General features: G+C 34.5%; 2 protein-coding genes across 4 annotated transcripts; one reads left to right on the top strand and one right to left on the bottom strand.

Annotated features, from left to right (window-relative positions):
* The first annotated feature begins 42 nt into the window (after positions 1 to 42).
* Positions 43 to 3,518, top strand: Fuca (alpha-L-fucosidase). 2 transcript variants are annotated; one of them, XM_085205412.1, is made up of 7 exons: positions 43 to 216; positions 695 to 952; positions 1,029 to 1,167; positions 1,253 to 1,719; positions 1,891 to 2,031; positions 2,504 to 2,862; positions 3,155 to 3,518. In XM_085205412.1, the coding sequence occupies exons 2-7, from the start codon at positions 709 to 711 to the stop codon at positions 3,248 to 3,250; spliced, it is 1,446 nt and encodes a 481-aa protein (XP_085061538.1). In that variant the 5' UTR covers positions 43 to 216; positions 695 to 708; the 3' UTR covers positions 3,251 to 3,518. The 2 variants fall into 2 exon arrangements, with proteins under 2 accessions (XP_085061538.1, XP_085061537.1); XM_085205411.1 differs by lacking the exon at positions 43 to 216 and adding an exon at positions 467 to 606.
* On the bottom strand, positions 3,509 to 22,450 carry Tbc1d8-9 (TBC1 domain family member 8/9). 2 transcript variants are annotated; one of them, XM_085205409.1, is made up of 20 exons: positions 22,260 to 22,450; positions 21,980 to 22,146; positions 21,712 to 21,879; positions 21,501 to 21,597; positions 20,950 to 21,213; positions 19,985 to 20,249; positions 18,565 to 18,764; positions 17,971 to 18,103; positions 17,593 to 17,872; positions 17,097 to 17,290; positions 16,235 to 16,429; positions 15,499 to 15,648; positions 14,565 to 14,753; positions 14,085 to 14,264; positions 13,443 to 13,645; positions 12,663 to 12,769; positions 8,521 to 8,679; positions 8,077 to 8,183; positions 7,657 to 7,889; positions 3,509 to 6,871 (listed from the first exon to the last, which is right to left on the bottom strand). In XM_085205409.1, exons 1-19 carry the CDS (start codon positions 22,301 to 22,303, stop codon positions 7,671 to 7,673), a joined length of 3,321 nt encoding a protein of 1,106 aa, XP_085061535.1. In that variant the 5' UTR covers positions 22,304 to 22,450; the 3' UTR covers positions 3,509 to 6,871; positions 7,657 to 7,670. The 2 variants fall into 2 exon arrangements, with proteins under 2 accessions (XP_085061535.1, XP_085061536.1); XM_085205410.1 differs by having other exon boundaries at positions 17,971 to 18,091.
* Positions 22,451 to 24,168: the final 1,718 nt, after the last annotated feature.

Raw genomic sequence — 24,168 nt, 5'->3', positions numbered from 1 at the left:
ATTATACCAATACGAACTTGTTTTAATAGTTCGCACTCCGCAAAACGTTTTATTTTTCATTGTGGATTGATAGCGCTGACCGCATTTCACAATAGGTCATTAAATATTAATAGTGCAAAAGAAATATTTTGCGGCCCATATTTCACGTTATAAATATTATTTATGAGTTACTATTCAGTGTTTTTTCCGTTTCATATCATATCTTACTTCAAATAGGTAAGCTATATAATGTAATTTTGAATAATTAAAATCATGTTTTTTTTATTAATATGATTAGTTTGCTTACTTTCGTGAATTAGAATAATAAATAATAGTGAGTAAATCTTAATTACACGGTTAAATATGGTTAAATGTTTGACTACTATGATACTAGCTAATATTAACTAATTTCTATTGTCTAGTTTCTGTAATATAATAAAAAAAGATAGAACTTTCTTTATACTTGCAACATTTATATGAAAAGAAAACAAAACAGACAATGACATATTTGCATTTTTAAATTCAGCGGCCAAAATAAAAAAATCTTAAACGCGCTGATTGTAATATTTACTTTATAATATAATAATTAATAATTAAACAAACGGTGAAAAATGATATGTGAAAAAAGTAAGAAATATATATTTATTTTTCATTTAGGTACTTGTTTAATTTTCGGTTTAAATAAGAATATTAAAGTTATTTAATAATATTGCAGAAATATCTTGAAAAATGATCAATTTTTTACTACTATTTCTCTTATACACTACAAGTGCTGAAATACTCTTGGATAGTGAATATTCACAAAATAATTTGGATGATAAGCCCACAAAACGGTACTCTCCTAAATGGTCGGACCTGGACTCGCGTCCTTTACCTGAATGGTATGATAAGGCCAAAATAGGAATTTTCCTTCACTGGGGAGTGTATGCAGTACCGAGCTTTGGATCAGAATGGTTCTGGAGTAATTGGAAATGTAAGAAGTAAAAATAAATAAATAAATATTACATTTCATTACTTTCACGTTTACATATGACTTATTTTACTTATAGCTGGAGACAATAAGAGCGTAGATTTTATGCAAAAAAATTACCCTCCAGGATTTACCTATCAAGAATTTGCACCAAAGTTTACAGCTGAATTCTTTGATCCTGATGTATGGGCTAATTTATTTTCCAAAGCCGGCGCAAAGTAAGTGAAAATAGTGTTTCCTTAAGTTAATTAATTTTTTAGTGCTCTAAGTATGCATTAAGCTATTTTTTACTTATTTTTGCAGGTATATAGTACTCACAAGTAAACATCACGATGGTTTTACACTGTTTCCATCAAAACGATCATTCAGTTGGAATGCTATGGAAGTTGGACCTAAAAGGGACCTGGTAGGGGACCTGGCTTCTGCTGTACGCAAAAAGGATTTGAAATTTGGTGTCTACCATTCCTTGTATGAGTGGTTTAATCCAATATATTTGGAAGATAAAAAGAATTTATATTTAACTCGCAAATTTCCTGATACAAAGCTATGGCCAGACTTAAAACAAATAATACAAGATTATAAGCCATCAGTTATATGGTCAGATGGAGATTGGGAAGCTTTCGATGCATACTGGAATTCTACAGAATTGCTCGCTTGGTTATATAATGACAGCCCTGTTAAAAATGAGGTGGTGGTGAATGACAGATGGGGTATTGGTATACCTTGCCACCATGGAGACTTTTATAATTGTGCTGATAGGTATAACCCTGGTATGTAAAGTAATATTTATGATTATTTATTTTGTAATTATAATATGTGAAGACCAGCAGAATGCATAATGGTTTCTTGTCTAGTTACCAGAGAGAGAGAAAACAAAAAATCATGTTTAAAAATCACAATAAAAAAATACATACAATTATAATATTATTTATTTATAATAGGAAAGCTACAAAATCACAAGTGGGAGAATGCATTCACAATAGATTCCAAGTCTTGGGGTTACAGAAGGAATATGAAACTCAGTGAAATACTATCAATAAATAGATTGCTGGAGGAAGTTGTATCCACAGTGAGTTGTGGAGGTAAGATGCTTATATACATATTTTTTTCAGATTTAGTGTAGACAAAGGGAAGCTGGGGACCTAGTATTAAAACGCTCCATTTCCCATGAATATATTTTCGGTGCCCACTTCCAGCCGAATTCTTGAACTCATTGCCGCACTGCCTGGCAAAGAAATGGAAATATAAATTTAAATAAATATTTCACTACCTTGACTCGGGACCGAACCCACAACCAGTCGTGTTTCGCGCCTGGCCATCATCTATTAATCTAATTCTATGTAATAACAATAATTATGAAATAATATTTCTTGTGTAGAGTTAAATTTTTTATTTTAACAATAATTCTATTAAAAAATCGAATCTTTCAATTGTAAACAACCTATGATAAAAAAATTATGTATATGAAATGCTTATCACCTAATAAACATAGTAAGGTTAATAAACTCAAATTCTAAACAAAAAATAAACATAATAAAATGTTTACTATTTTAGGTAATGCCCTAATCAACATAGGGCCAACAAAGGAAGGCACCATCATTCCCATATTTCAAGAGCGACTCTTAGCCCTTGGGGAATGGTTAGCCATAAACGGTGAATCCATATACGGCACTTCCCCATGGATACATCAAAATGACACACTCAATGGGAATGTATGGTACACTTGCACTAAATCACAATACAATGCCTTTCACCCAGCGTCTGCTCCAAAGGAATCTGATACAATAAGAGCAGTGTACGCAATTTTTCTGCAATGGCCTAAAAATAATATCCTTCAGATGGCAGATATAGCTCCTTATCTGCACACAGGCACTTATGATATCAAGATGCTCGGCGATGGAGACTCATTGAAGGTGAGGTCAAGTGTTTCGTTTTTTTCATATAAATATAATGCAAATATATAATTATTATGAAGGATGTTTATACTAGAGCATAAATATATAGTATACAATTTAAGAGACCTAGTGTTATGACACTTTATTCCCCACACACAAATGTGAAAGATGGCAAAGACAATCCTTGAATGGGACCACACAACCATTGCCTTTTCAATTAAACTATGTCCTCTACATTGCCATATCCACAATATTGAGTAAATGAATATTTTCAAAAACTATAATTTAAAATTAATTATTTTTGTTCCAGTGGCATATTAAAAGTGGTAAAGCATTCATATTGTTACCCGACAAAGCTACAGTGAAATCGAAACACGCTTGGGCACTCAAGTTTACTCAAAAATAATCTATAAAATGATAAATAGAAACTACTATTAAATCATAGTATAGTTAATAACTAATGTGAACAGGGAATGTAAATATTTTACAAATACTGATTCAATAAAAAGCACTTCTTTTTAATAATTTACGTGACGTGAGTTTATGTTATAGTTTTGTTTTATACTTTTATAGAGGATTATATATGTGAATTTTGTTTGGAAATATAATTTTTTATACCAAAAATAGTTATTTATAGTTAAGGAAATAAAATTAAAATACAATATAGAACAAAATGTGTTTTATTAGTCCATACTAAGTGTATACATACAAACCGAACATGATTGTGCGGAATTTAAAGGAAGTATTAGCAAATAATAAGACATTTCACTATAAGGATTATAAAGGTACATTTTAGTTTTAGCAAAAGCCAAGCATTGGTAAACAAAATTGCTAACATTTTCAGGGTAAAAGGTTTACATGTAATTGAAATTTGCTTTAGATTTATTAAAAATATACTATTTTCTTACTATTCTAAATACATTCAACTTTAAACTTAGTTTTATATGCATATAATTGTCATTATAACATACACATTCCTATAAAAATTTCCATACTTTGGTTAGATATTACTTAGCAATAAACTACATACAAAATTATAAAGCATCAACTTTTAGCAAATGCGGTAAACGGCTATTACAGTACAAGCGCAGCTATTCTAAAAATATATTTTGTTGTTTATATTCACAATAACAAACCAATTTTGTTAAATTCCTTGGACCCGGAAGAACTTAACAATATGAAAAAAGTTATATGAAGCAATCTATTTGTATCAGTATATTGTCTTCAAATGTCTCATACTAACTTTATTTTTCTTTAATAAACAATTTCATTATTAATATAAAATATTCTTAACTAAGAAACTGTAATTAAGCGTTTAATTTTGATAGTTAATTATTGCCAATATATAGCATCTCTTAACTATAACCGCCTATATACTATGAAAATTCCTATTGTAATCTAAATTGCTTTTCACAAATTTCATAAACTCCATTATTGTATACTTCTGTATATTTTATTATCTTCATGGTGAGAGAGCCTTGAGAGGATTTAGCATTAAGACACCCGTTCCCAAGGTATCGCCTTCCAGACATGTTGTGTTCATACTTAATTATATTTTTATAATAGCATTCGGCAGTATACAAAAATTTATTGAAAACATTTATTTATTCAAATATTTTTTAAAGAGTTTTCTGACAGGGAAGACTAGTTATAACGAGACTTATATATTGCTAAAGCACATTATTCTTTTAAATCACAATTTTTAAATAGAACGAGGTGCAAAATATAAGCAATATTTAAAATAAGTTTTATAAAATTATTATAATAATTTACAATGTCAAAAAGGCAAAATTCCCGCCATAACTAGCCATGTTGGAAGTTGACAAATTCTATTTTACTACTAAGCACCATTTTATTACGCATTGCTAAATATACATAAATTTAACATTTATGAGACAATATGGATTTTACGATAAATGTAGAAATTCAGAAAAAAATGTTTTGGTAATAATATTTTATCAAGTGTTAAAAGTTTTACACATTTGTACTCATTTCATTAATACATGAATATTAATATTGCTTATACATTACAAATCTAGTAATTAATTTAGTTTATTTTATTTCTTTACAATATTTAAACTGCAATAAAAAGCTATATTAAAAAAATACGTATTAAAGTATCATATATTTCAAATGAAATTCTTTTTGATATATAACATTATAATAATGTAAAAAAAAAAGACGCTGATTATAAAATTGTATTTGTATGATTGATGCATATGATGTAAGCAATATATGCATGCATATGATGTATTTCTTAAATAGAGTATAATCTGTATATTGTAACAAAGGATCGCATATTTTATTTAAGAGTCGCCGTTAAATATAATTTTGTTTTTGCGTATAATTTTAGAGCAGCATTTCTAGTTTGTTTCGGGGAAAAGCGGGTTTTTATCCCTGGAATTGTTAGTAATGCCTTAAAAAAAGGAAGTAATCAGAAAATAATTCTCAAAGTGCGTGGAATAATTTATGAAATGCGGGATGTCTGTACTGCTCGGGACATTTAAAATTTGGGCTAAAAATCGGGCATCTGGCAACGCTGGTTTGGAGGTAAATAAGAAAATGACAACTGATCTTCTAAGAAATTTTGGTAACTTAGAACGTACTGCTTATTACGCCAAACTGCGTTTCAGTCGTGCGATGATCAAAAAACGGTTGCTTTGTATAGAAAACAAACTAAACTAAGCAAAGTAGTTATTTTAACGGAGCGAGACATTAAATCAAGTGAGTGTTTACACATGAATGAGTGTACACTGTACATATAAATGGAAAGAAATTATGATGTTGGAGATTTTTTAAATTAATTGATCATGATTATATTTCTTTTAACACATAAACGAAGTGCAATAATAATAACTAAAGAATTAAACATTTGGTTAATATAACATTTATTTGACATACTTAATTATATTACTTAAATTAATATGGCTATGTTTAATTATAAGAAATAAAATTAATGGTAATATTATTGTTAGTCTTAGATAGCTTTATACTTACAATTATATTTTTTTGGAATGTTTTTTCATCTATTTTCTTTTTTATTTCAATATTTATATATAAATCACGCATTGCCTAGGAAATAACTATATCACAATACATGGGAAAGATGACGACAGATATTTTCAATTAATAAACAATATCATGATATAATTCTAAAGCAAATATAATATATAACACTGCAGTATTACAATATTATCTATATAAAAGCAACAATACCTGTTTTTTCGTTGTTAAAATATAAATATATTTGTATTAACAATACAATACAAACTGTAATACACATATTATCAAAATTCTGATTAAAAAATATCATAAATTTTGCTTGGTTTACCAAAGTTAGTGCAAGATTTAAATCTACTGTAACAATTCTGTAGTTGAGAGTTTATGGTATAATAATACAATACAACAACGTGTTTTAATTAATAAACAATATTCCAAAAATAACAAACGTTTGGCAGCCACTCAATTTTGCAAAAAATATTAATTAAAAATCCGTGAAGACTGGGTCACTTCAATGTTAAACACATCGGTAGTTCAAAAACAAGCTGTTCAATTGCCAATATCGAGGCAGTGTTAATGAAATATTGAATATTAATTAGTGGAGTAGCTCTATTTTTAGTTCCATTACTAACTTCTATTTAATTTAAATCTTGCGTAAATTTTGGAATAAACAGTATATAATCGTGATGATATAATTACAAACAAACATTATACATTTGAGAATAAAAAATTCATTAATTCAAAATTATTATAAAATTAGAAAACAAATTAAAAATAAAATAGTTTAAGAAACTAATAAATGATGCAAGAATTTTGTCAAAAGTAATGTAAACTTTTTTCTTGATTAATTTACATTTTTTGTTATTAATGCACTATAATTTTTAAAAGTTTTTTTTTAGATCTGCACATAGTATGTTTTCAAAGTAAAACATAGTCAACAATTATTACATTCAAAAAGTTGGTTTTTACAATAGAAATGTTGAGGTTTTTATAATCTTGTAATATAATTAAGAAAGTCAACACCAATCTGAAATAATAAAAAAACATCATTAAATGAAAAAAAAAAATATTTTAGTCATAAACAATTAAAAGGCAAAACCATTTTAGATTTCATTTTCAGCATCGTAATTTTTTATGTGCACATTTTTAAGTAAGTTTATTGTACTGAGACAACATCTTTTAAACGTTTTACATTGACTCGCAGATATCATCTGTAGTGTTTTTTAAATTTAAATAATATATTTACATTTTATTATTTAATCGAATTTTATCTATATATATAAAATCGAAAGGTCACTCACTCATCACGAAATCTCAGAAACTACAAGTGCTAGGAATCTCAAATTTTGCATAGGAGTTATTTATAGGACGTAGGTGCTCGCTAAGACAAGAAGGAATTTGCAATATTCGACTCCTAAAGGGTTGTTTTTGTGGTTAAAAGTTTGTATGAAACTTCGTTACTAATGACATTTGTCTTTGTCATTCGTTACTAAATGCTAGGAGTCTCAAATTTTGCATAGACGTCATTAGGACGTAGTCATGGAGACAGAAATTAATAATAACATAGTTCACGCGGGTGTAACCGCGAGCGGGTCGCTAGTTATTTATAAAATTAAAAAACTATGAAATTAAATGCAGTTTGTTTCTATCGCAATGCATCTGAGGATAGAAAGAAGGTGGCTTCGATTTCAACTACGAAACGCATTATTTTCTTTTCCGGCCGATCGGCTGAAAAATCGGGAACTGAGTGTCTTAACAATAGATTTCCTTTTCCTACGTAAAAAGAATCAATATGCGAACTGAGGCCCTTACCTGTTTGTTACAGACTATGAAACAGAATGCAATCTGTCTCTCTGTCGCAACTCCTCCAAGGCTGGTAATAGCGACGTCCTTTTATTGAAGAATTCCTCTAATTCCGTTTCAGCTAACATTGTAGCAAGGAACTGTTCCAGAGTTATCGACCATGTTGCATCTAAAGGATCGTATTCTTTGGTTGGTGATTGTAAACGATCTGGCTCTATACTTGGATTACCGTTGGGGTCAATCTGGGATAGAGATAGAATATACAAATTTATACTAATTTTATAAACTTAAAGTCAAAGCCACTTATGACGCAGGGGCACAAGTCTGGAACATTAAATACGATCTACCTTCCTTGCCACATGCGGGATGCAGTGTGACGCTAATGAATAAATTACAATAATTAACTATTATAAACAATTTCTAGTTCACCTCTATAGTAGGTTGAGCAGCAGCAGCTAAGTACAAGCTGTCTTGCGAAACCTCACGGCCAAGCATAGGCCTATGGTTTAGTTCTCCTAGTTGTAATAGTATAGTTCCTGTGAAATAATTTAATTAAATACACCTAAATTAAAACCTAAACTTTATACATGTAAATGAACTTAAGTAATTAGAATATAACTGCCAAATATATGGAACAATAGTTTTAAAAAAAAATTATAACACTTCATTCTCTACTTTCTGTTCATTTTCGGGATGGTGTTGTGATGAGGGGTGTTATAGTAGGGTACTATGCACTCTTTGTCTTTTTACCAGAGTGAGAAAATGTAAATAATTAATTTCAAAGTCAGTTACGGTTAGAAATAGTCTTTCTCTTTTTATATTTGATTAATAATTTGTGTAATGATTGCAGGGCTCGGATGCCCAGCTTCATACCGGCCCTGGCCACGGCCTCGTAGAGCGCGGTGGAGTGCTGCGTGAGGTGGTGCAGCGCGGCCAGCAGCCGCATGAAGTGCGCGCGCGGCAGTCGCGGCGCACCGCCCCCTCCCGCGCCCAGCGCACACGCTCGCACCGCCGCGCCTGCAGACTGCGCGTCTGGAAGGTCGGATGACCATTAAATAATTATAGTAATTCTGGAAACAAAATTGTGCACAGCCGTTGTCCAAGTTTTACCGCCAAATTTATTTAAAGGTTACTTCAAATGTTGCCACTTAAAAAAGAATAACCACAGAAAGTCGATGGTTGTGAATTGTAGTTCTTTTTACATTAAACGTATCTATGCGTATAGTTGGTGGGGTGTCAAGAATAGGCAGGATTTTTCTATAGTAAGACTCTTCTTCTTCTTCATCCTGGCATTAATCCCGGCTATTGCCAGGGTCTGCCTTCCTACACAACCTACTCCACTTTGCACGATCTTTTGCATCCTCGGTGGTTAGACCATTGGCTCTCATGTCCTGCATCACGACATCCAACCAGCGCTTCCTTGGGCGTCCGGGAGGTCGCACCCCAGGGACTGGTATAGCAAGGCACTTGCGTCCGACATAGTTCTTAGGCCGGCGCGTAACGTGGCCAAACCATCTCAAGCGACTCTCTTGGAGCTTATCCGCTACGTCACGGACCCCAAGACTACCTCGAATGAATGTGTTGCGTATGCGGTCAGACCGCGTTACGCCGCACATCCACCTCAGCATCTTCATTTCCGTGACGTGAAGCTCCTGAGTGTGCCGAGATAGTGCTGGCCAACATTCGCTGCCGTATAAAAGAACCGGTCGGACGATGCTCTTGTATATCAGCCCCTTGAGCTTGGGCGGTATTCTGCGGTCGCAGACCACACCAGTGACCTCCCGCCATTTGGCCCAGGCAGCGCTTATCCGGCCATGGACATCGTGATCGATGCCTCCAGACTCGTGCATAACGGATCCAAGGTACCTGAACTTCTCCGACTTAACGGCTGGCTCAGGACCTATATGGATGGTGCTCGAGTCCCGGCTCCCGCAGGCCATGTACTCTGTCTTCGACACATTTAGTTTAAGACCGCCGTTCTCAAGCGTACCCTTCCAGAGGTTCACTTTACGCTCCAGCGTCAGTCGGTTCTCGGCAATGAGTGCTATGTCGTCGGCATACATCATCAGCCATGGAGGCTGGTCCTGGATGTGAGCCGAGACAGTATCGAGCACTACATTGAATAAGAACGGACTAAGAGCCGAGCCCTGGTGAACCCCCACCGTAATCGGGAAGGGTCTAGTGTCGCCAACAGCAGTCCTAACCATAGAAGCGGAATCGTGGTACATGTCTCTGATAATCTCAATATAGGCCTCAGGGATCCCTTTGGATCGCAATGCCCACCAGATACACTGACGAGGCACACAGTCAAAGGCCTTCTGCAGATCTAAAAAGGCCACATGCAGAGCTCTCCTTTTTTCCCTGTATGCCTCCATCAAAGTTCTGAGGGCGAAAATGGCGTCCATGGTGCCCGATCCTGGCTGAAATCCATATTGAGACTCAGAGACAGTACACTCTCGGCGGAGCCTGAGGTCGATCATGCGCTCGAAGAGCTTCATGGTATGACTCATAAGCTTAATGCCCCTATAACTACCACAATCTTGAACACTGCCCCTTCCTTTGTAAATAGGGGTAATGAAGCTAAGCCGCCACTGATGCGGCATCTTACCAGTGTTCAAGATATGGTTAAAAAGGTCAGTAAGCATGAGCACACCAAGAGAGCCCAACGATTTCCACGCTTCGATCGGAATGTCGTCAGGTCCCACCGCTTTTCCGTTCTTCATGCGTCGAAGGCAATTACGTGTTTCGTCAAGGGTTATTGGGGCAATAAGTCCGATGTTAGGCGGTGGGTCGTGATGAAGACTGCATGGGTGCTGAGTATTCAGCAACTCCTGGAAGTAGCTTCTCCACCTCTCCTTCACAGAGGCATGACTACAGAGCAGCGTGCCCTGGGAATCTTTGACGCAAAGACATTTTGCGATATCTTGCGTCACTTTATCCCGGGAACGTGCCAGTTTGTAAATGAGCTTCTGCCCCTCCACAGTTTCAAGTTTGTCATACAATGGTGACAAACTTTCACTGCGGGCTCTGGCTACAGCTCTTTTACAGGCACGTTTAGCTACTGTGTACTCCAGTCTGTCTTCAGGAGAGTTGGATTCCTGCCACTTCTTAAAGGCAGCCTTCTTTTCACGAGTCACCTCCTGCACCTCGTCATTCCACCACCATGTCTCCTTGTCGATGACACGTCCTCCCCTAGAAAGGCCAAGAACTCGCCTGCCCGCCGCAATGATTGCCGACTGAGCCCGATCCCAAGCATCCTGAGCAGTCTCGGTGTTCGTCGAAATATCGTGACTTTTCACCTCTGCCAGGAAGTCGGTCTGCATCGGTCCATTCAGCAACCACCACTTGATCCGAGGCCTACGTTTCTCGGCTACTTTCTTCTTCGGAGTGACGTTAAAGTCCATGACAAGAAGACGATGTTGGGCCGTTAGGCTTTCGCCTGGAATGACCTTACAGTTAGTTACCCTGCCCATATGACACCGTCTGGTCAATAAGTAGTCTATTTGAGTTGAGTGGGACCCGCTCTTATACGTGATAAGGTGCTGAGAATTCTTTTGGAAAAACGTATTCACGACGGCCAGATCAGACGCAATACAGGTTCTCAGAATGTTTTCTCCCTCTGCATTGCGAAGACCGTGCCCAAAACCCCCGTGAACACGTTCATACGGCTCAGCAGCCTTACCGACGTGCCCGTTCAAGTCCCCCCCAACTAAGACTACTTCGGTAGACGGCACAGCAAGTAGCACCCCTTCATACTGCTCCCAGAATGTCTCCTTTTCGGCCACGCTACATCCCGCCTGGGGAGCATAGGCACTGATTAAGTTTGTGATAACGCCCTCAATCAGTACCCTCACTCGCATCAAGCGGTCGGAGCGACGGTCAACTTCAAGGAGCCCATTCTGAAGCTCTTCAGAAAGCACTACCGCTACACCGTTTCTACCCGAAGGTGACCCAGTGTATATAAGCCGGTAACCCTGTCCGATGTTACGGGACTTATTGCCCTTCCAGCGTGTTTCCTGGAGGAAGGCACACTGGACCCGACGTCTCATGAGTACATCTGCGAGTTCCCTGCATCGTCCGGTCAGAGAGCCAATATTCCACGTTGCAAAGCGGAGTTTCCTTCTGGGTACTAGCGTCTTTAGCCGTGCCCGTACATGACACGGTAGCCCTTGCCCACTTGTCACAGGTGTAGGGCGATGTGCCTGCGCGTCGTTTTGCGGCGACGCCCTAGCCGTACCCAGTCTTTTGTTTCGTTGGCGGTCCATATAAGTGGCGGTTGGCGGTTTTTAAATGGAGCGACTGCCGTCTGACCTCCAAAACCCCTTTGTGGGGAAAACCGAAGGGAGAGGAAAATAGAAGGGTAGGATAGGAAAAGGAAGGAGGGAGCTAAGGAAGGAGGAGAGGGGGGGGGGACACCATTCTTACGGACTGGATGAGGATATAAGAGTGGCGGCTCGAGGATCCGGGGTCGCGTACCCGTATGCCCACAAACCAATATCGGACAGATATTAGTCTGGGCACCCTCTGGATGGAATTTTCTATAGTAAGACTAAAGTCATGTAACATAAGTTAGTGAACATATTATATGAGTTACAGTAAAAAAAAATCATAGGTAAGTTATTCAAGGAAAAACTGATTATTTAGACATTTTTCATCAGTACAATAAAGTCACTAAATATTTTTATTATTTATTTTAAAGTGGTATTTCACACTTAGGAAAAATACTTTTGTGTTTCTTAAAACAATAAAATCTTTATAAATTTTATGCAGATTAAGAGGTTTTTTTATGTAGCTAGATTAAAAGATCTGTAAACCTTAAAAAGTCCCTAATCTTGTTTTTCCTTTTAGTTCATATTTTTAAAAATTGTTTTTAATTTTTTTTATGCACTGTAACATTATCCTGAATATTTCTTTTGTACTATAAGTTATTATTTTTGTACTAAAGATCTGAAAGTTCTATTAAAAAGACTATTTAAAGCAATAAGACTACCAGGATTTTTAAATAAATTACTTACCGCTCTGACTGTAAGTACTGTCAGTTGATTTATCCATGGCGTGCCCATCGCACGATTCACTTCCAGATCTTTGTAATCCAGGCTCGGGTGATGATGGGTTCTCTATACTGTAGATAAAATATTTCTTATATCAAAAAGTAAAGGAAAAAGCAAATACCCACTTTGTAATTTTGTCAAATTATTCAACAAAATTACATAGCAAATTCTGCAGAGGCCAGTCCGTGGTGCAGGGGCACAAAGTGTGACTGTACAATCGAAAATTTTGGGTTCAATCCCACTTGAGGAAATGAAATATTTAAGATTCATATTTTCTTTTCTCTGGTGTCGAGGCAAAGCTCGGTGTTGAGTTCTGCCAATTCACACGCAATGCACGCACGCACGAATGCGGTGGAAAGTGGGGAACGGAGTGTTCTGACACTAGGTTCTCTCTGCCTACCCTGCTGTTTGCGGGACACTAATTAAAATTAAAGATATATATTTCAATTTAATTTTATACATGTGTAGCTGCAGCTTGCATAAAAATATTATTTTTATTTAATATCGTTCTAAAGGCAGTGCGACGGTTCAACGTATGACTGGAAATGAAACGATGTGGGTTTCATTCTCACTCGGAGGAATGAATTATTTTCAAATGAATGATTGTCAAAACGCGGTATTTAGTTTTGCCACACAACATGTAATGTCTCGAAGATTAAGCGGTTCGTGGGGAATGAAGTGTCTTAACATGAGATTCCCTTTGCTTACCTGGTCATTACAACAAGGAAGTAGGTAGGTAGGCACCTGTCAAAGTATGAGATGGCGTCGGCGGCCAGCTCCTCGCCGGCGTCAGCGGGCGCGCGCAGGTCGAGCGCGTCCAGCAGAGGCGGCGCGTGCGCGCAGTAGAGCGCGCGCAGGCGCCGCGCCCCGTCCGCGCGCGCGCTCAGTCCCACCGCCGCGCTCAGCCCGCGCACAGATACCAGCCCGTCTCCGTCGTGGTCCATCAGCTGTGGACGTCACCGCCACCACGACATCAGCTCGGTAGGCAAAGGGAGCTTAGTGTTTTAAGACACTCAGTTCCCTACTTTCTGCCCAATTCTGGAGGCGTGTTGAGCGGCAAGACGCAACGCCGCTCTTTTGCCTCGACACCAGAGCAAAGAAATGAAAATATTAAATATTTAATTTTACAGACAGAAAAACGAACCCACAAGCTATCACACTCACAGTAACACGCTTGTGCACATGCGCCACATCTGGCCTTTTTTTATTAATATAAATATTATTTTTATAGACTCAAAACTAATGTTGTGTTAATTATTTTGTTGAAAAAACGCGAAATTAATTAATTAGATTTCCAGGAAGTGGACATTAAAAACGATAAAAAGATATGTTTTTTGTTTTTACAGTGCAGCTCATTGTAGAGTATTATGAGTAAATAATATGTACCTTAAACATTCTTGCAGTAATTGCTTCAGTATAATCGCCTTTACCCCACGGTGATAAGGCTGAAAATAGCGTCTTGAACTGTCCATATTCGAGTCTGTACGCCTCGTATGGCGCTTCTAATCGTTCACAGGGTACACGCTTGGCCCAAAATAATTCTTCTCGCACTATACTCAACAATTCCTGAAAACACAAATATTATTAATCCTTCTATCTAGCCTCTATATGCGGTATACAGCGTGAAAAAGTGTAACGTGTAATGTATAATGTATAGTATATAAAAATAAAAAAAATAAAGTAATTAAAATCAACCATTTTAAGAACGACATAACGGTTAGAGAAGGATTCCCCTTGGAGGAATTTTATTAAAAAAACGTTATTTCTTCTTTACTTGGCGGTTACGAAGTTACATAACATTTTATTAAAAATGATGTCACGTAATACAATAGCACCTTACCTGGAGCTCGGGCTAGTTCATCTTACCTGCAGCTCGGTCTGGTCCAGCAGGTCGTCCTGCAGGAGGGCCCGCAGCGTGTTCTTCTCGAGGCTGTCCTCGAGCTGGCGCACGACGCGCAGTCGGTGCTTGAGGCGCAGGTGCTCGATGCACTCGGTGCTCACGGACGCGCCGTACGTGCGGTACGCTTGATACACCAGCTCTTGGATTTTGATTGTCTGGACGGGACGTTTTGTTGTGGTCAATGATTTTTTTTATTTGTTTAGATATTAAGTATTGTATGTTAATGTGGAGTTAAAGAAATAGTTATTAAAATGTCTTAAGCTAACGGTCGCGTTGGTACTTCAGCCAAAAAGTTGTTGACGAACTTAAAAAATATTTTAAAAGAAGATATTTCGGATGGATAACATGATGATTGTCATGTCATCCGTTATGTAACTACATAACGGATGACATGACAATCATCGTTGAACCAGAAATAAAATAACAATTTAATAAATATATGAAAAAAAAATATTGGCCGTCAAAGAATATTTAGAAGATTAGAAGTCTTTGGTCAACATCATCGCACAACTAACTATTATGTGTTAAATGGCAAAGTAGGCAAGAAAGAATGCTTCTTATTGAAAACAAATTGTTTGAATAAAATAAGTCCAAAGTAAATTAATTACTAGAGAAATAAGTGTTGGTAATTTTTAGGGTTCCGTACATCGAAAGGAAAAAAAACGGAACCTTTATAGCGTTACGTTGTCTCTCAAGACCTGTTATTGACAATTTTTACAGTAGTCTATATTGGGAAAAATATAACACCTGCGAATGAATAAATATATTGGAAGGGAAACTCCCAGTAGTTACGACTGGTGGTACTCGATAAAATTACGACTAAGTCAAATATTGCACAAATTGACAAACAAAATAATATAAAAAATACTAAAACTACGTAATAAAAACTATTTATCCTACCTTTTCCGCGGTTCTAGGTTCAGTAGACAATGCCATGGCTTCATCATTGTATATACCTTCGAGGTAATCGCTTAGAACTTGCATCGCTTGACCGTCCTCCACACACTTAAGTAGTTTCTCACGATTTATATCCAATATTGTCAGTGTCACCTGAAAAAAATCATTCAATTTATGTTATAAATGTAAAGAAATTTATAATATTTGTTTAGCTTCACGCTACACCCCCCGCGAATAGCAGGGTAGGCAGAGAAACCTAGTCAGTTCATTCCCCTGAAATTTCAATGTGCCTGAACATTAACAACGCTTTAATGGCACAGTTGCGACGTACCTTCGACGATAAGTATTGTGATTCTCCTCTTACTTCTCCTAAAAAGTCGATCCACTGGTGTGATAAGACAAAATTCACTCTTTTCGGTCTATCAGCATCATACGGAATATCGTAAAAATTAATTATTTAATAACGGATAGTATATTTTAATCACAGATTAAATTCGAATTAGATATTCGAATTTTGATTCTGAATGTATATTCATTTTAAGTTGGCTACATCAAATGTTCAATTTGCAACTCTTTGTTTTGCACTTTTTCTAATCTCAATGTGTTACATTTTGCTGTAACACTCTCACACTGGCTAAACATTAGTTTAAATGACTGATTCTTCATTATTTTCACTCAACACACAATGTCTCTAAAATTGGACAAAAATTAAGGATGGGAAAAAATAATCATCACATACTTGAAATATAACTTTTGCGCCATCATAAAAGAAGCAGTCCATCACGTTCACAGCACACTCGTACGGCATCACACTGATGAACAGCGTCAGGAACCATGATAACGATATCATCCTCATCATGCCGAGCTCGTCCAGCTTGGCGTGGAGTTCTGGTAGGTGGGCTTTGGTTAACTCTTCTAGGACACCTTGGTCGACCTTTAAAAATATGGTTATTTAAAAAAAAAAAGCATTTACAAAGTTTAGTAATACTGTGAGTGGTATTGTGGGTGCTTAACTATTATCGAAGTGTAAATGAATTAATTATATAGCTATTTACTTAATTTTCAAAAATATATGTAATTATTTTTTATACCAATTACGTGTTGGTTTACGCCCGATGTTAATAATCAATCCTAATCCATAAATTGCAACCATAGATTGAAATATCAATCCATTTTTTGAGTTTAGCTTGCCAATAACCTATTGAAGTACTTCATTTTATTTTTTCTTTTAATTAATTAATTTTTAATACTATTATTGCATGCTTTTTTAATTATTAGTTTTATCATTTGTTATATTTTAAAGTTTTTTCTTTTTTTTTTGTAATTGAACTCATTTTGATCATACTAATTTATGAATGGATGCTTGTGAGGCGGGCGTTAATAACTGCCACACAGTTTACAACTAATGCGGTTATTATCGTTATAAATTGTTTTTTTTTGTAATTTTGTTTATGAATAAATTATATTATATTATATTATTATTTTCATTGGCATGCAGGTTAGAGATTGGATAGATATGTCGAACAATCCAAGGTTATCGTTAACTGGAGATAGGAGATACATTATTAACATCGGGCGTTAATCTATTAAAGTATACTTACCAAAGCACCGACAACTCTAGTATTATAATAATCAGGTAGCAAAGTTTCACAGATAGTGGCTAACAACCAAAATGCTTGTTCCTCCGGACAATATATGAGTAGGACGGACGCAACTATGTTCATGGCTTGACAATACCCTATTGTGGGGTTTTTTAGTGCGTACGCGCATAATACTCGACGTAACGCTGAAATACCTGTAAAATAAAAAACATGTCTTGAAATTTAAATTAATATGTCGTAGCGAAAAAACTATTATATATTTTTTTTTACTTTTAATTAATTTCATACCTAAGTGGTATTTTTTTAATATATGTAATTTTTTAATATGAGGACTGAATAATTAAATTTATAATATGAGGAATATTTTAAAAATTTAATACATGGGCATGGGCAATAATTATGTAATTTTTAAAAAATAATTTGTGTTCTTAATTTCCAACATTTAGACAATCTGCAACTGCCCTAGAAGGAAGACAATCATCGCAAAGAGACATACCAATATCATTCTGAAACGCCGGATGTTCAGGAAGAGATCTATGTAGATCTCTTTCTATTTCATCATTTGCTGTATTCTTGGACGACAGAGCTTCCTTGACCCATCTTTCATAAGAACCTTTATTTTGTACTTTTTGCAATATTGAACCTGAGAATACACTCCATAGTTCACCTCTAAGAGATTCTGGAATGCCATTGACTACTAGTTCACTTCCTTCTGTTGTTCTATACATACTGACTCCCCTGCCAACTTCTGCCATGTGATCTTCCCATTGTTTCTCCTGATTTATAATTAAAAATATAACGAAATGTAAAATAAATAATTAGTATTTGAGCGCATAAATGTGTAAACAACCCTATTTTCTAAAATTTTTAATACCTTTTTTTGCTGTATTTGTTTAATGCTTGAAGTTTGATGAGTTCTGAACAGTATCATTAGAGGTGGCTGCGGTGTGAAGTCTCCTTCTTCACTACGATTCACCGCTTTTGTAGGTTTCTCCCTGTACACATCACTGTTAATTCAAGAAAAGTGTTATAATAGATTATTATAAACTTAAATTTAAAATATTGCCCAGCAGTTAGTAGCATCCGCGACGAACATTCCACTTTAGATGATGGCCTGATGACATAACCTGTTAAAACGTGATGAACTGGCAAATGTTATTATAGTAGATGCATGTTTAGATTAGTAAGTGCGTCCAAAAAATGTACAATGTGCGTGCCAATAAAAATATTTAATAAATCCTCCAAGCCAAAAGTAAAATAAATAGTGAGTCACTAAGTATAAAAGTAAGTAAAATAGACATTATTTATATAATTTATGTATTTTAAGCATCTACATTAAAAAAAACAATAAGCCAAAAAACAAAATCAAGCGCATCATCCGCATTCTACATTCCTGTTAAAAGATTCCACAATTGGAAAATATAAACAAATAAAAAAAAACATGCATAAAATCAAATAAATCACTTACTTGGGTAGCTTCGCGAGTAGTTCCGATATCTTCTGAACAAGAAAGTTTCTGTCAGAAATATTTCCGAATAAGAAGCTGGCATGATGAGCAGTTGTGATCAATATACTGCCAGAATCCGAACTGCCAGTTCCACCTGCATCTGCACGCTCTACTTGATGGACATTGCGGAGAGGTATTGTTAGTCGAACAAGATGAGATACCTATAAAAATACGTAAAATGCACATTTTATTATTGGTTTTTCATACAAATTTTGATTACTATTTATTTTCAAGGACTTGAACGTGATTGCACATTCACATAAGACGACATTATACATTTTCACATCAGCGTTGCCAGATGTCGCCATTTTGGCGAGACGTCCTGATTGTTAACCCAAAATTAAATGTCCCGATCGGACAGACGGTCCCGCTTTTCACGGGTACATATTCCACGAACTGTGAGAAATCTATTAAAGTTTTAAGTTAGTTTAGTTAATGCCTCCAGAATTCGGCAGAAAGTGGGGAGCGGAGGAACGGAAAATGGTTCCTAAATTAAAGACTTGTTACCACAAGTCTTTGGAGTTCGTGTGTGATTAAAATTCGAACACGCTATCTGAGCACTATTATTACAGATCTTTTTTCCCGCTGAATTAGATATAGTAGGAAAAAGCCAACTAATTCTTATTGTTATTAATTCTCAACCCTATTTTGAATCTAGTGAGGCAAAACAAATATACATGAAGTTAATATTTTATCTAAAGGTGTGGAATAATGGAATAAAATGGAATGTATTAAATGACAGAACTAGAATCATTAGGTCTGTTCAGTGACTAACATAACGGGCTCACTATCAAAATAATGATAGCAGATATCACGCGACCGCTATTACTACTTTGAAGTCATGTATTATAATAGTACGTAAACATTTTACCAAATAAATGTAAACAAAGAATAATGTAATTTTATTGTACACGCTGTACTCCCCGCACACAGCAGGGTAGGCAGAGGGAACCCAGTTTAAAGATACTTCGTTCTTTATTTCCCTCGAATTTTAGAGGAATTGCAGATCTCAACTCCACGTTTTGCCTCGACAACAGAGCGAAGATATTAAAATATTAAATATTTCAGTTCCTCGAGTGGGAATCGAACCCACAACCTGTCGCGTTTACAGTCTTCTATGACTAAATAAATAAATTGTTTAAAATTGATTCTGCAGTGGTTTACAATTTTTTTTTTGTTTTCAGTAAATTTAAAAACAAATTGATCAAATGAATATTATCATTTTATATGTTTCTATTATGAAATCTTATGTTAATCCTGTTAACTTTTGTAAAGTTTATAGTTTGGGTTGTTTTGGCACGGTGGGTGGATTAGGGGAATAGTAATATTTACATTTGTAATTAAATGACAATCCTTATTAAATAAAAACAATATAACTTACCCTACTATCGAAACATATGAAGTTCTGCGACAAATACAACCGACCCCAATTATGTTTCTTATTGTAGGGTGTCCACAAAGTGCATTCTTCAGAACCGTCGAGTTTCTCAGTATGCGGCAAACGGAACCTTAGCGTGTACATATTAGATTGTTTTCTCGCATCTAAATCTCTCTTTAGAAAGGATGGTTTTTTGGGCACATTTTTGCTCAGTTTCGTCAATAAATCCTTGTCTATGTTAAAAGTGCCCGACTTGTCGTCGATGAGCCTGTTGAAAATGGAATTGTACAAAACGTTATAAATGAAATGAATAAAAATATTAAAATTTGAATTGCCTCTTGGAAACCGTTTTATATTTTTTCTAAAGAAGTATTTTTCTTACTGAAGTATGAGATAATACTTTAAAAATGTTAAGGGTTAAATAATATTTATAAAAAATAATATGGCTTAGTCAGTACACTCTTATTTGTGTAATATAATATTATTATCAATATCTTTGCGTAAGTAATATTTTGCAGGTCAACTCTAAACAAGCAGAGTCTATATTTTGAAGATAAGACCACTAATAACATAAATTCACGTAAATGGATCAATTACCAACCTAAATAATAAACATGCTCATCTTTTAAATATAACCCGCCTGAAAATAATTCTTAGCCATGATTTCAAATAATCCAAATCAAACTTTTTATTTTGATACTGTTATAAAACCTACAATAAAAGTTTAATTTTTTTTAAGTTCTATATAACCTATTAGTAAGTAATTAAAAAAAAGCATAATGGCATAAATTCATTTGTTATATAATATTTTTGTTGGTTTCCATCCATTATCATATAGTCATGCCCTAAAAATAATACAGATAACTTTTCTTGTATATAATGTCATAAGTAATTAAGAAGTGTTAAGTGTTGTTTCTTGAAATAAACTTAAATTATCAATAAACTTCAAAATAAAAACAAATACATACTGTTTCATAGCTATATTAGCCAGTTGTTGCATTAGAGTAAATGTTTCATTCTTCTTCAGAAACATAGTGAAATAATGCTCACTATCTCTAGTCACTACTTTTATGGAATCAGGAAACAATATGCCATTTGTCTTAGTGAGTTCAGTTACTTCGGCCCAACGAATCTTTAAGGCAGTTTTACGCCCAAAAATCAATGAATAGAAGCACATGTAATGTACTGATAGATACATCCAGCCTTGACGTGGCATTCTGCCCTTCCAGTAACTATAAAAAAATATTTCATATTAATATTTGTTACTATAAAATACTAGATTTACAAGTTCTTTTGCAGCTAGTAGAGAATGATTTGAAAATTTATTTTAGCTTATTCTACTGTATCCCACATATATTAGGCCAGGGTAGGCAGAGATTATTACAGAGATAAAATGAAAATAATTTATTTGCCCAAGTGGAAATTGAAATCACAATCATTCATCATTCATCATATAAAGTAAAACTATATTTGTTATTTAAATCTGGGGATATTTTTTAATATTTTTATGGTAAGTTACCTGCAAGAATAGTAACACACCAATTTCTCATCTTTTGGCATAGAAAATCTTTGGTGAAATTCATAATCAACATTTTTATACATAATAGTATCTTCATCTGAAAATGAAATCACTTTTTCAATCACACCATTATCACACAATTTAATTTTAATGTAAAAAATACTATATTTTCATAAAATTGTGTGTATCAAAATTAGCAAACATATTCTACCTTCTGTAAAATTTTCTTGTTCAGTTGCAATAACTGAGTTAATTTTGCAGCAAACAAACTCTGTAACTTCTTCCTCAGTGTCAAAGGAGTGTAGAGTCGGAGATACATTTTCAAAGAGCCATTGCCAATCTTGTCGAATTTCTTGCTCAGTTAGAGCTGTAGCTATTACTAGAAATAAATATATTTATATAAATATAATATGATTTTTTAGCATATTATAAATGTAAAATATTTATTCATTAGGTTTCATTCAATATTTTATAGTTACCATAGTATATTTCAGAATTTGGCGTTTGATGTAAAATTCTGAATGGTGCTGGTTTCGTGTCACGTACACTATCTAATGTACCCACAAGAAGTGACGAAAAACCCTTTGATTTACCATGACCCTTTCTTCTTTGGAGAACAAAATATAAGGTATTTTCATCGTTGTCCCTAAACAATAATAAATATTTAATCACTTTACCAAGAACAACAGCTAGTTTCTATTGTAACGCATATTAGTACACGTAAAAGATAAGCAACAAATAAATAAACATTCGTATTACCACAGAGGAGTTTTCACAAATACTTCTTGAGGTTTTACCCACATTTTATCTATTATTAACTAGATAAAAACCAAACATAGCTACACATAACTCTTAATATTTTAAAACTTTAACTCTTTCAAATAGAATTAATCAAAATAAAATAAACAGGATTATATTCGAAGGAATGACAAATTTTCTCGTACGTTTGACAATTGACAAAATGACAGTAAAATTAAGTGTTGCTAGTTTATATAGATATTTAAAGTGAAAAATCAGGTTGGGCACTAGCCACAGTATAGGCAGACGTTTTCATCTCTTAAAGCATAACGGGTTCCTACATGTATATTGAAATTCGATAACAGCAGACTAGCAGTAACTGGAATGCCTAGTGTGACTGGATACGAAAGTGTCTTAATGCGAAGGATAACGGGAAACGATAGTGTCTTAACAGAAGGTTCCCAGGTTCTCTCTGACTACTCTGCTATGTACAGGATACTGTGTGAAGCTATTATATTAGTAGTTTGCTCCTTTCCTAGTGGAAATCAGCAATAGGTAAAGATATTCAGAAACCGAAGAAACCTGCCGACCTTCTCTCTAGTTACAAACCCATCAGTATCTTGGATAGAAGGAAAAAAAATAATTGAAACAAAGAAACTGTCCAATAAGACACCTCATTCCCATTAAGACACTTCCTTTTCCAAATTTTAGCCAACTTATGGAGGCATTGCGTTGTATTGGCGGAGCTTAGCGCCGTGCTACGAGGCAATCGTTACCAGAACGCGGAAGTGAAATTGAAAATATCATATATTTTATTACGTGTATAGTTGCTAGCTAGCGCCACAATATACATCAGAATTTAAATGAACGATTATTTCGATCCGAATTTAAATTAAGATAGATTAAATGAAAATTAACTTTTAACTTGGAAATTGGAAGAAATAAACACATTTTATTTTGTATTTATGTAATAATTTGTAATTTGTTATATTAATATTAGTGATGTTCTTTTTCGGCTGCTCTTCTCTGAGTTTCTGCCCAAGATCTAATATTTCCTTCTGAATTTGCTAAATCATGTATTTGCTTAAACACATATAGTGACACTATGAAGCCCAGTGGGTAATACATCCATATGTTATTATTTTTCATATAAAAGAAATAAGGAAACTGTGCTACTTTTGCTGAAAACGTATAGGGAAACTTCATATGCCGTCCAGATTTTCTGTAGAAAAAATATGTTATGACTAGTATTTGCGGTTTGACTATTACCATAATATATTATCAAAGAATAAGTGCTCGAATAGTAATACAGGATAATCACAACAGAACGTTTTGATGGTGTCAAGTTTACAAGTGGTTTGCGCTAAAAAAGTGTCTGATCCATTTGAAATACTTTGCTGTGCGCAATTATAAATAATGCATAATAATTTACATATTCTCACCCTGCTATATAACCACGTTCACGAAAAATTTCCTCTAGCTTAGTATATAAGGCTTGCATGACTTTTGGAAAAACCATTATGCAATTTCAATAATATAATATTTAAAAAGAACTAGTTATTTATAGGCTTAAGTACTTCCACGAATTATAATGTTTATGAATGGCTTAAAACTTGGTTTAAGTATATAAAATACAATGACGTTTTCTTTGCTTACTGATAAATATATTTATTTTAAATACTTATACTTATTTACAAAAAAGTATATATGCAAATCGTTTTTATATTTTGTTAATTAAATATTAATCGTAGAAGGCAGTATTGAATTGAAATAAAATATTAATTTAACTCTGTATAAATAAAACTTAACTACATTCGTGGAGTAAATTTTGACCCTAGAGGACACTATTCAGCATATATTATTATTATAAAGTTATAATTATTATAAAATTACCATAATTAATTTAATTAAGCCTCACTTGATCTCAAAA

This window comes from Heliconius melpomene, chromosome 20, assembly GCF_056956725.1.
Source record: "Heliconius melpomene rosina isolate 202511_hmr_F chromosome 20, ASM5695672v1, whole genome shotgun sequence".
Lineage (NCBI taxonomy): Eukaryota > Metazoa > Arthropoda > Insecta > Lepidoptera > Nymphalidae > Heliconius > Heliconius melpomene.
This window is presented reverse-complemented; position numbering and strand designations above follow the sequence as displayed.

Excerpts from the sequence above, each read along its gene's own strand:
- Fuca (XM_085205412.1), top strand. The coding sequence starts at position 709 with ATGATCAATTTTTTACTACTATTTCTCTTATACACTACAAGTGCTGAA. Across the intron at positions 953-1,028 it reads GTTCTGGAGTAATTGGAAAT|CTGGAGACAATAAGAGCGTA; the intron begins GTAAGAAGTAAA and ends TTTTACTTATAG. Across the intron at positions 1,168-1,252 it reads TTTTCCAAAGCCGGCGCAAA|GTATATAGTACTCACAAGTA; the intron begins GTAAGTGAAAAT and ends TTATTTTTGCAG.
- Tbc1d8-9 (XM_085205409.1), bottom strand. The coding sequence starts at position 22,303 with ATGTGGGTAAAACCTCAAGAAGTATTTGTGAAAACTCCTCTGTG. Across the intron at positions 18,765-19,984 it reads TCATATGTTTCGATAGTAGG|GTATCTCATCTTGTTCGACT; the intron begins GTAAGTTATATT and ends GTATTTTTATAG. Across the intron at positions 7,890-8,076 it reads CTGCTCAACCTACTATAGAG|ATTGACCCCAACGGTAATCC; the intron begins GTGAACTAGAAA and ends TCTCTATCCCAG.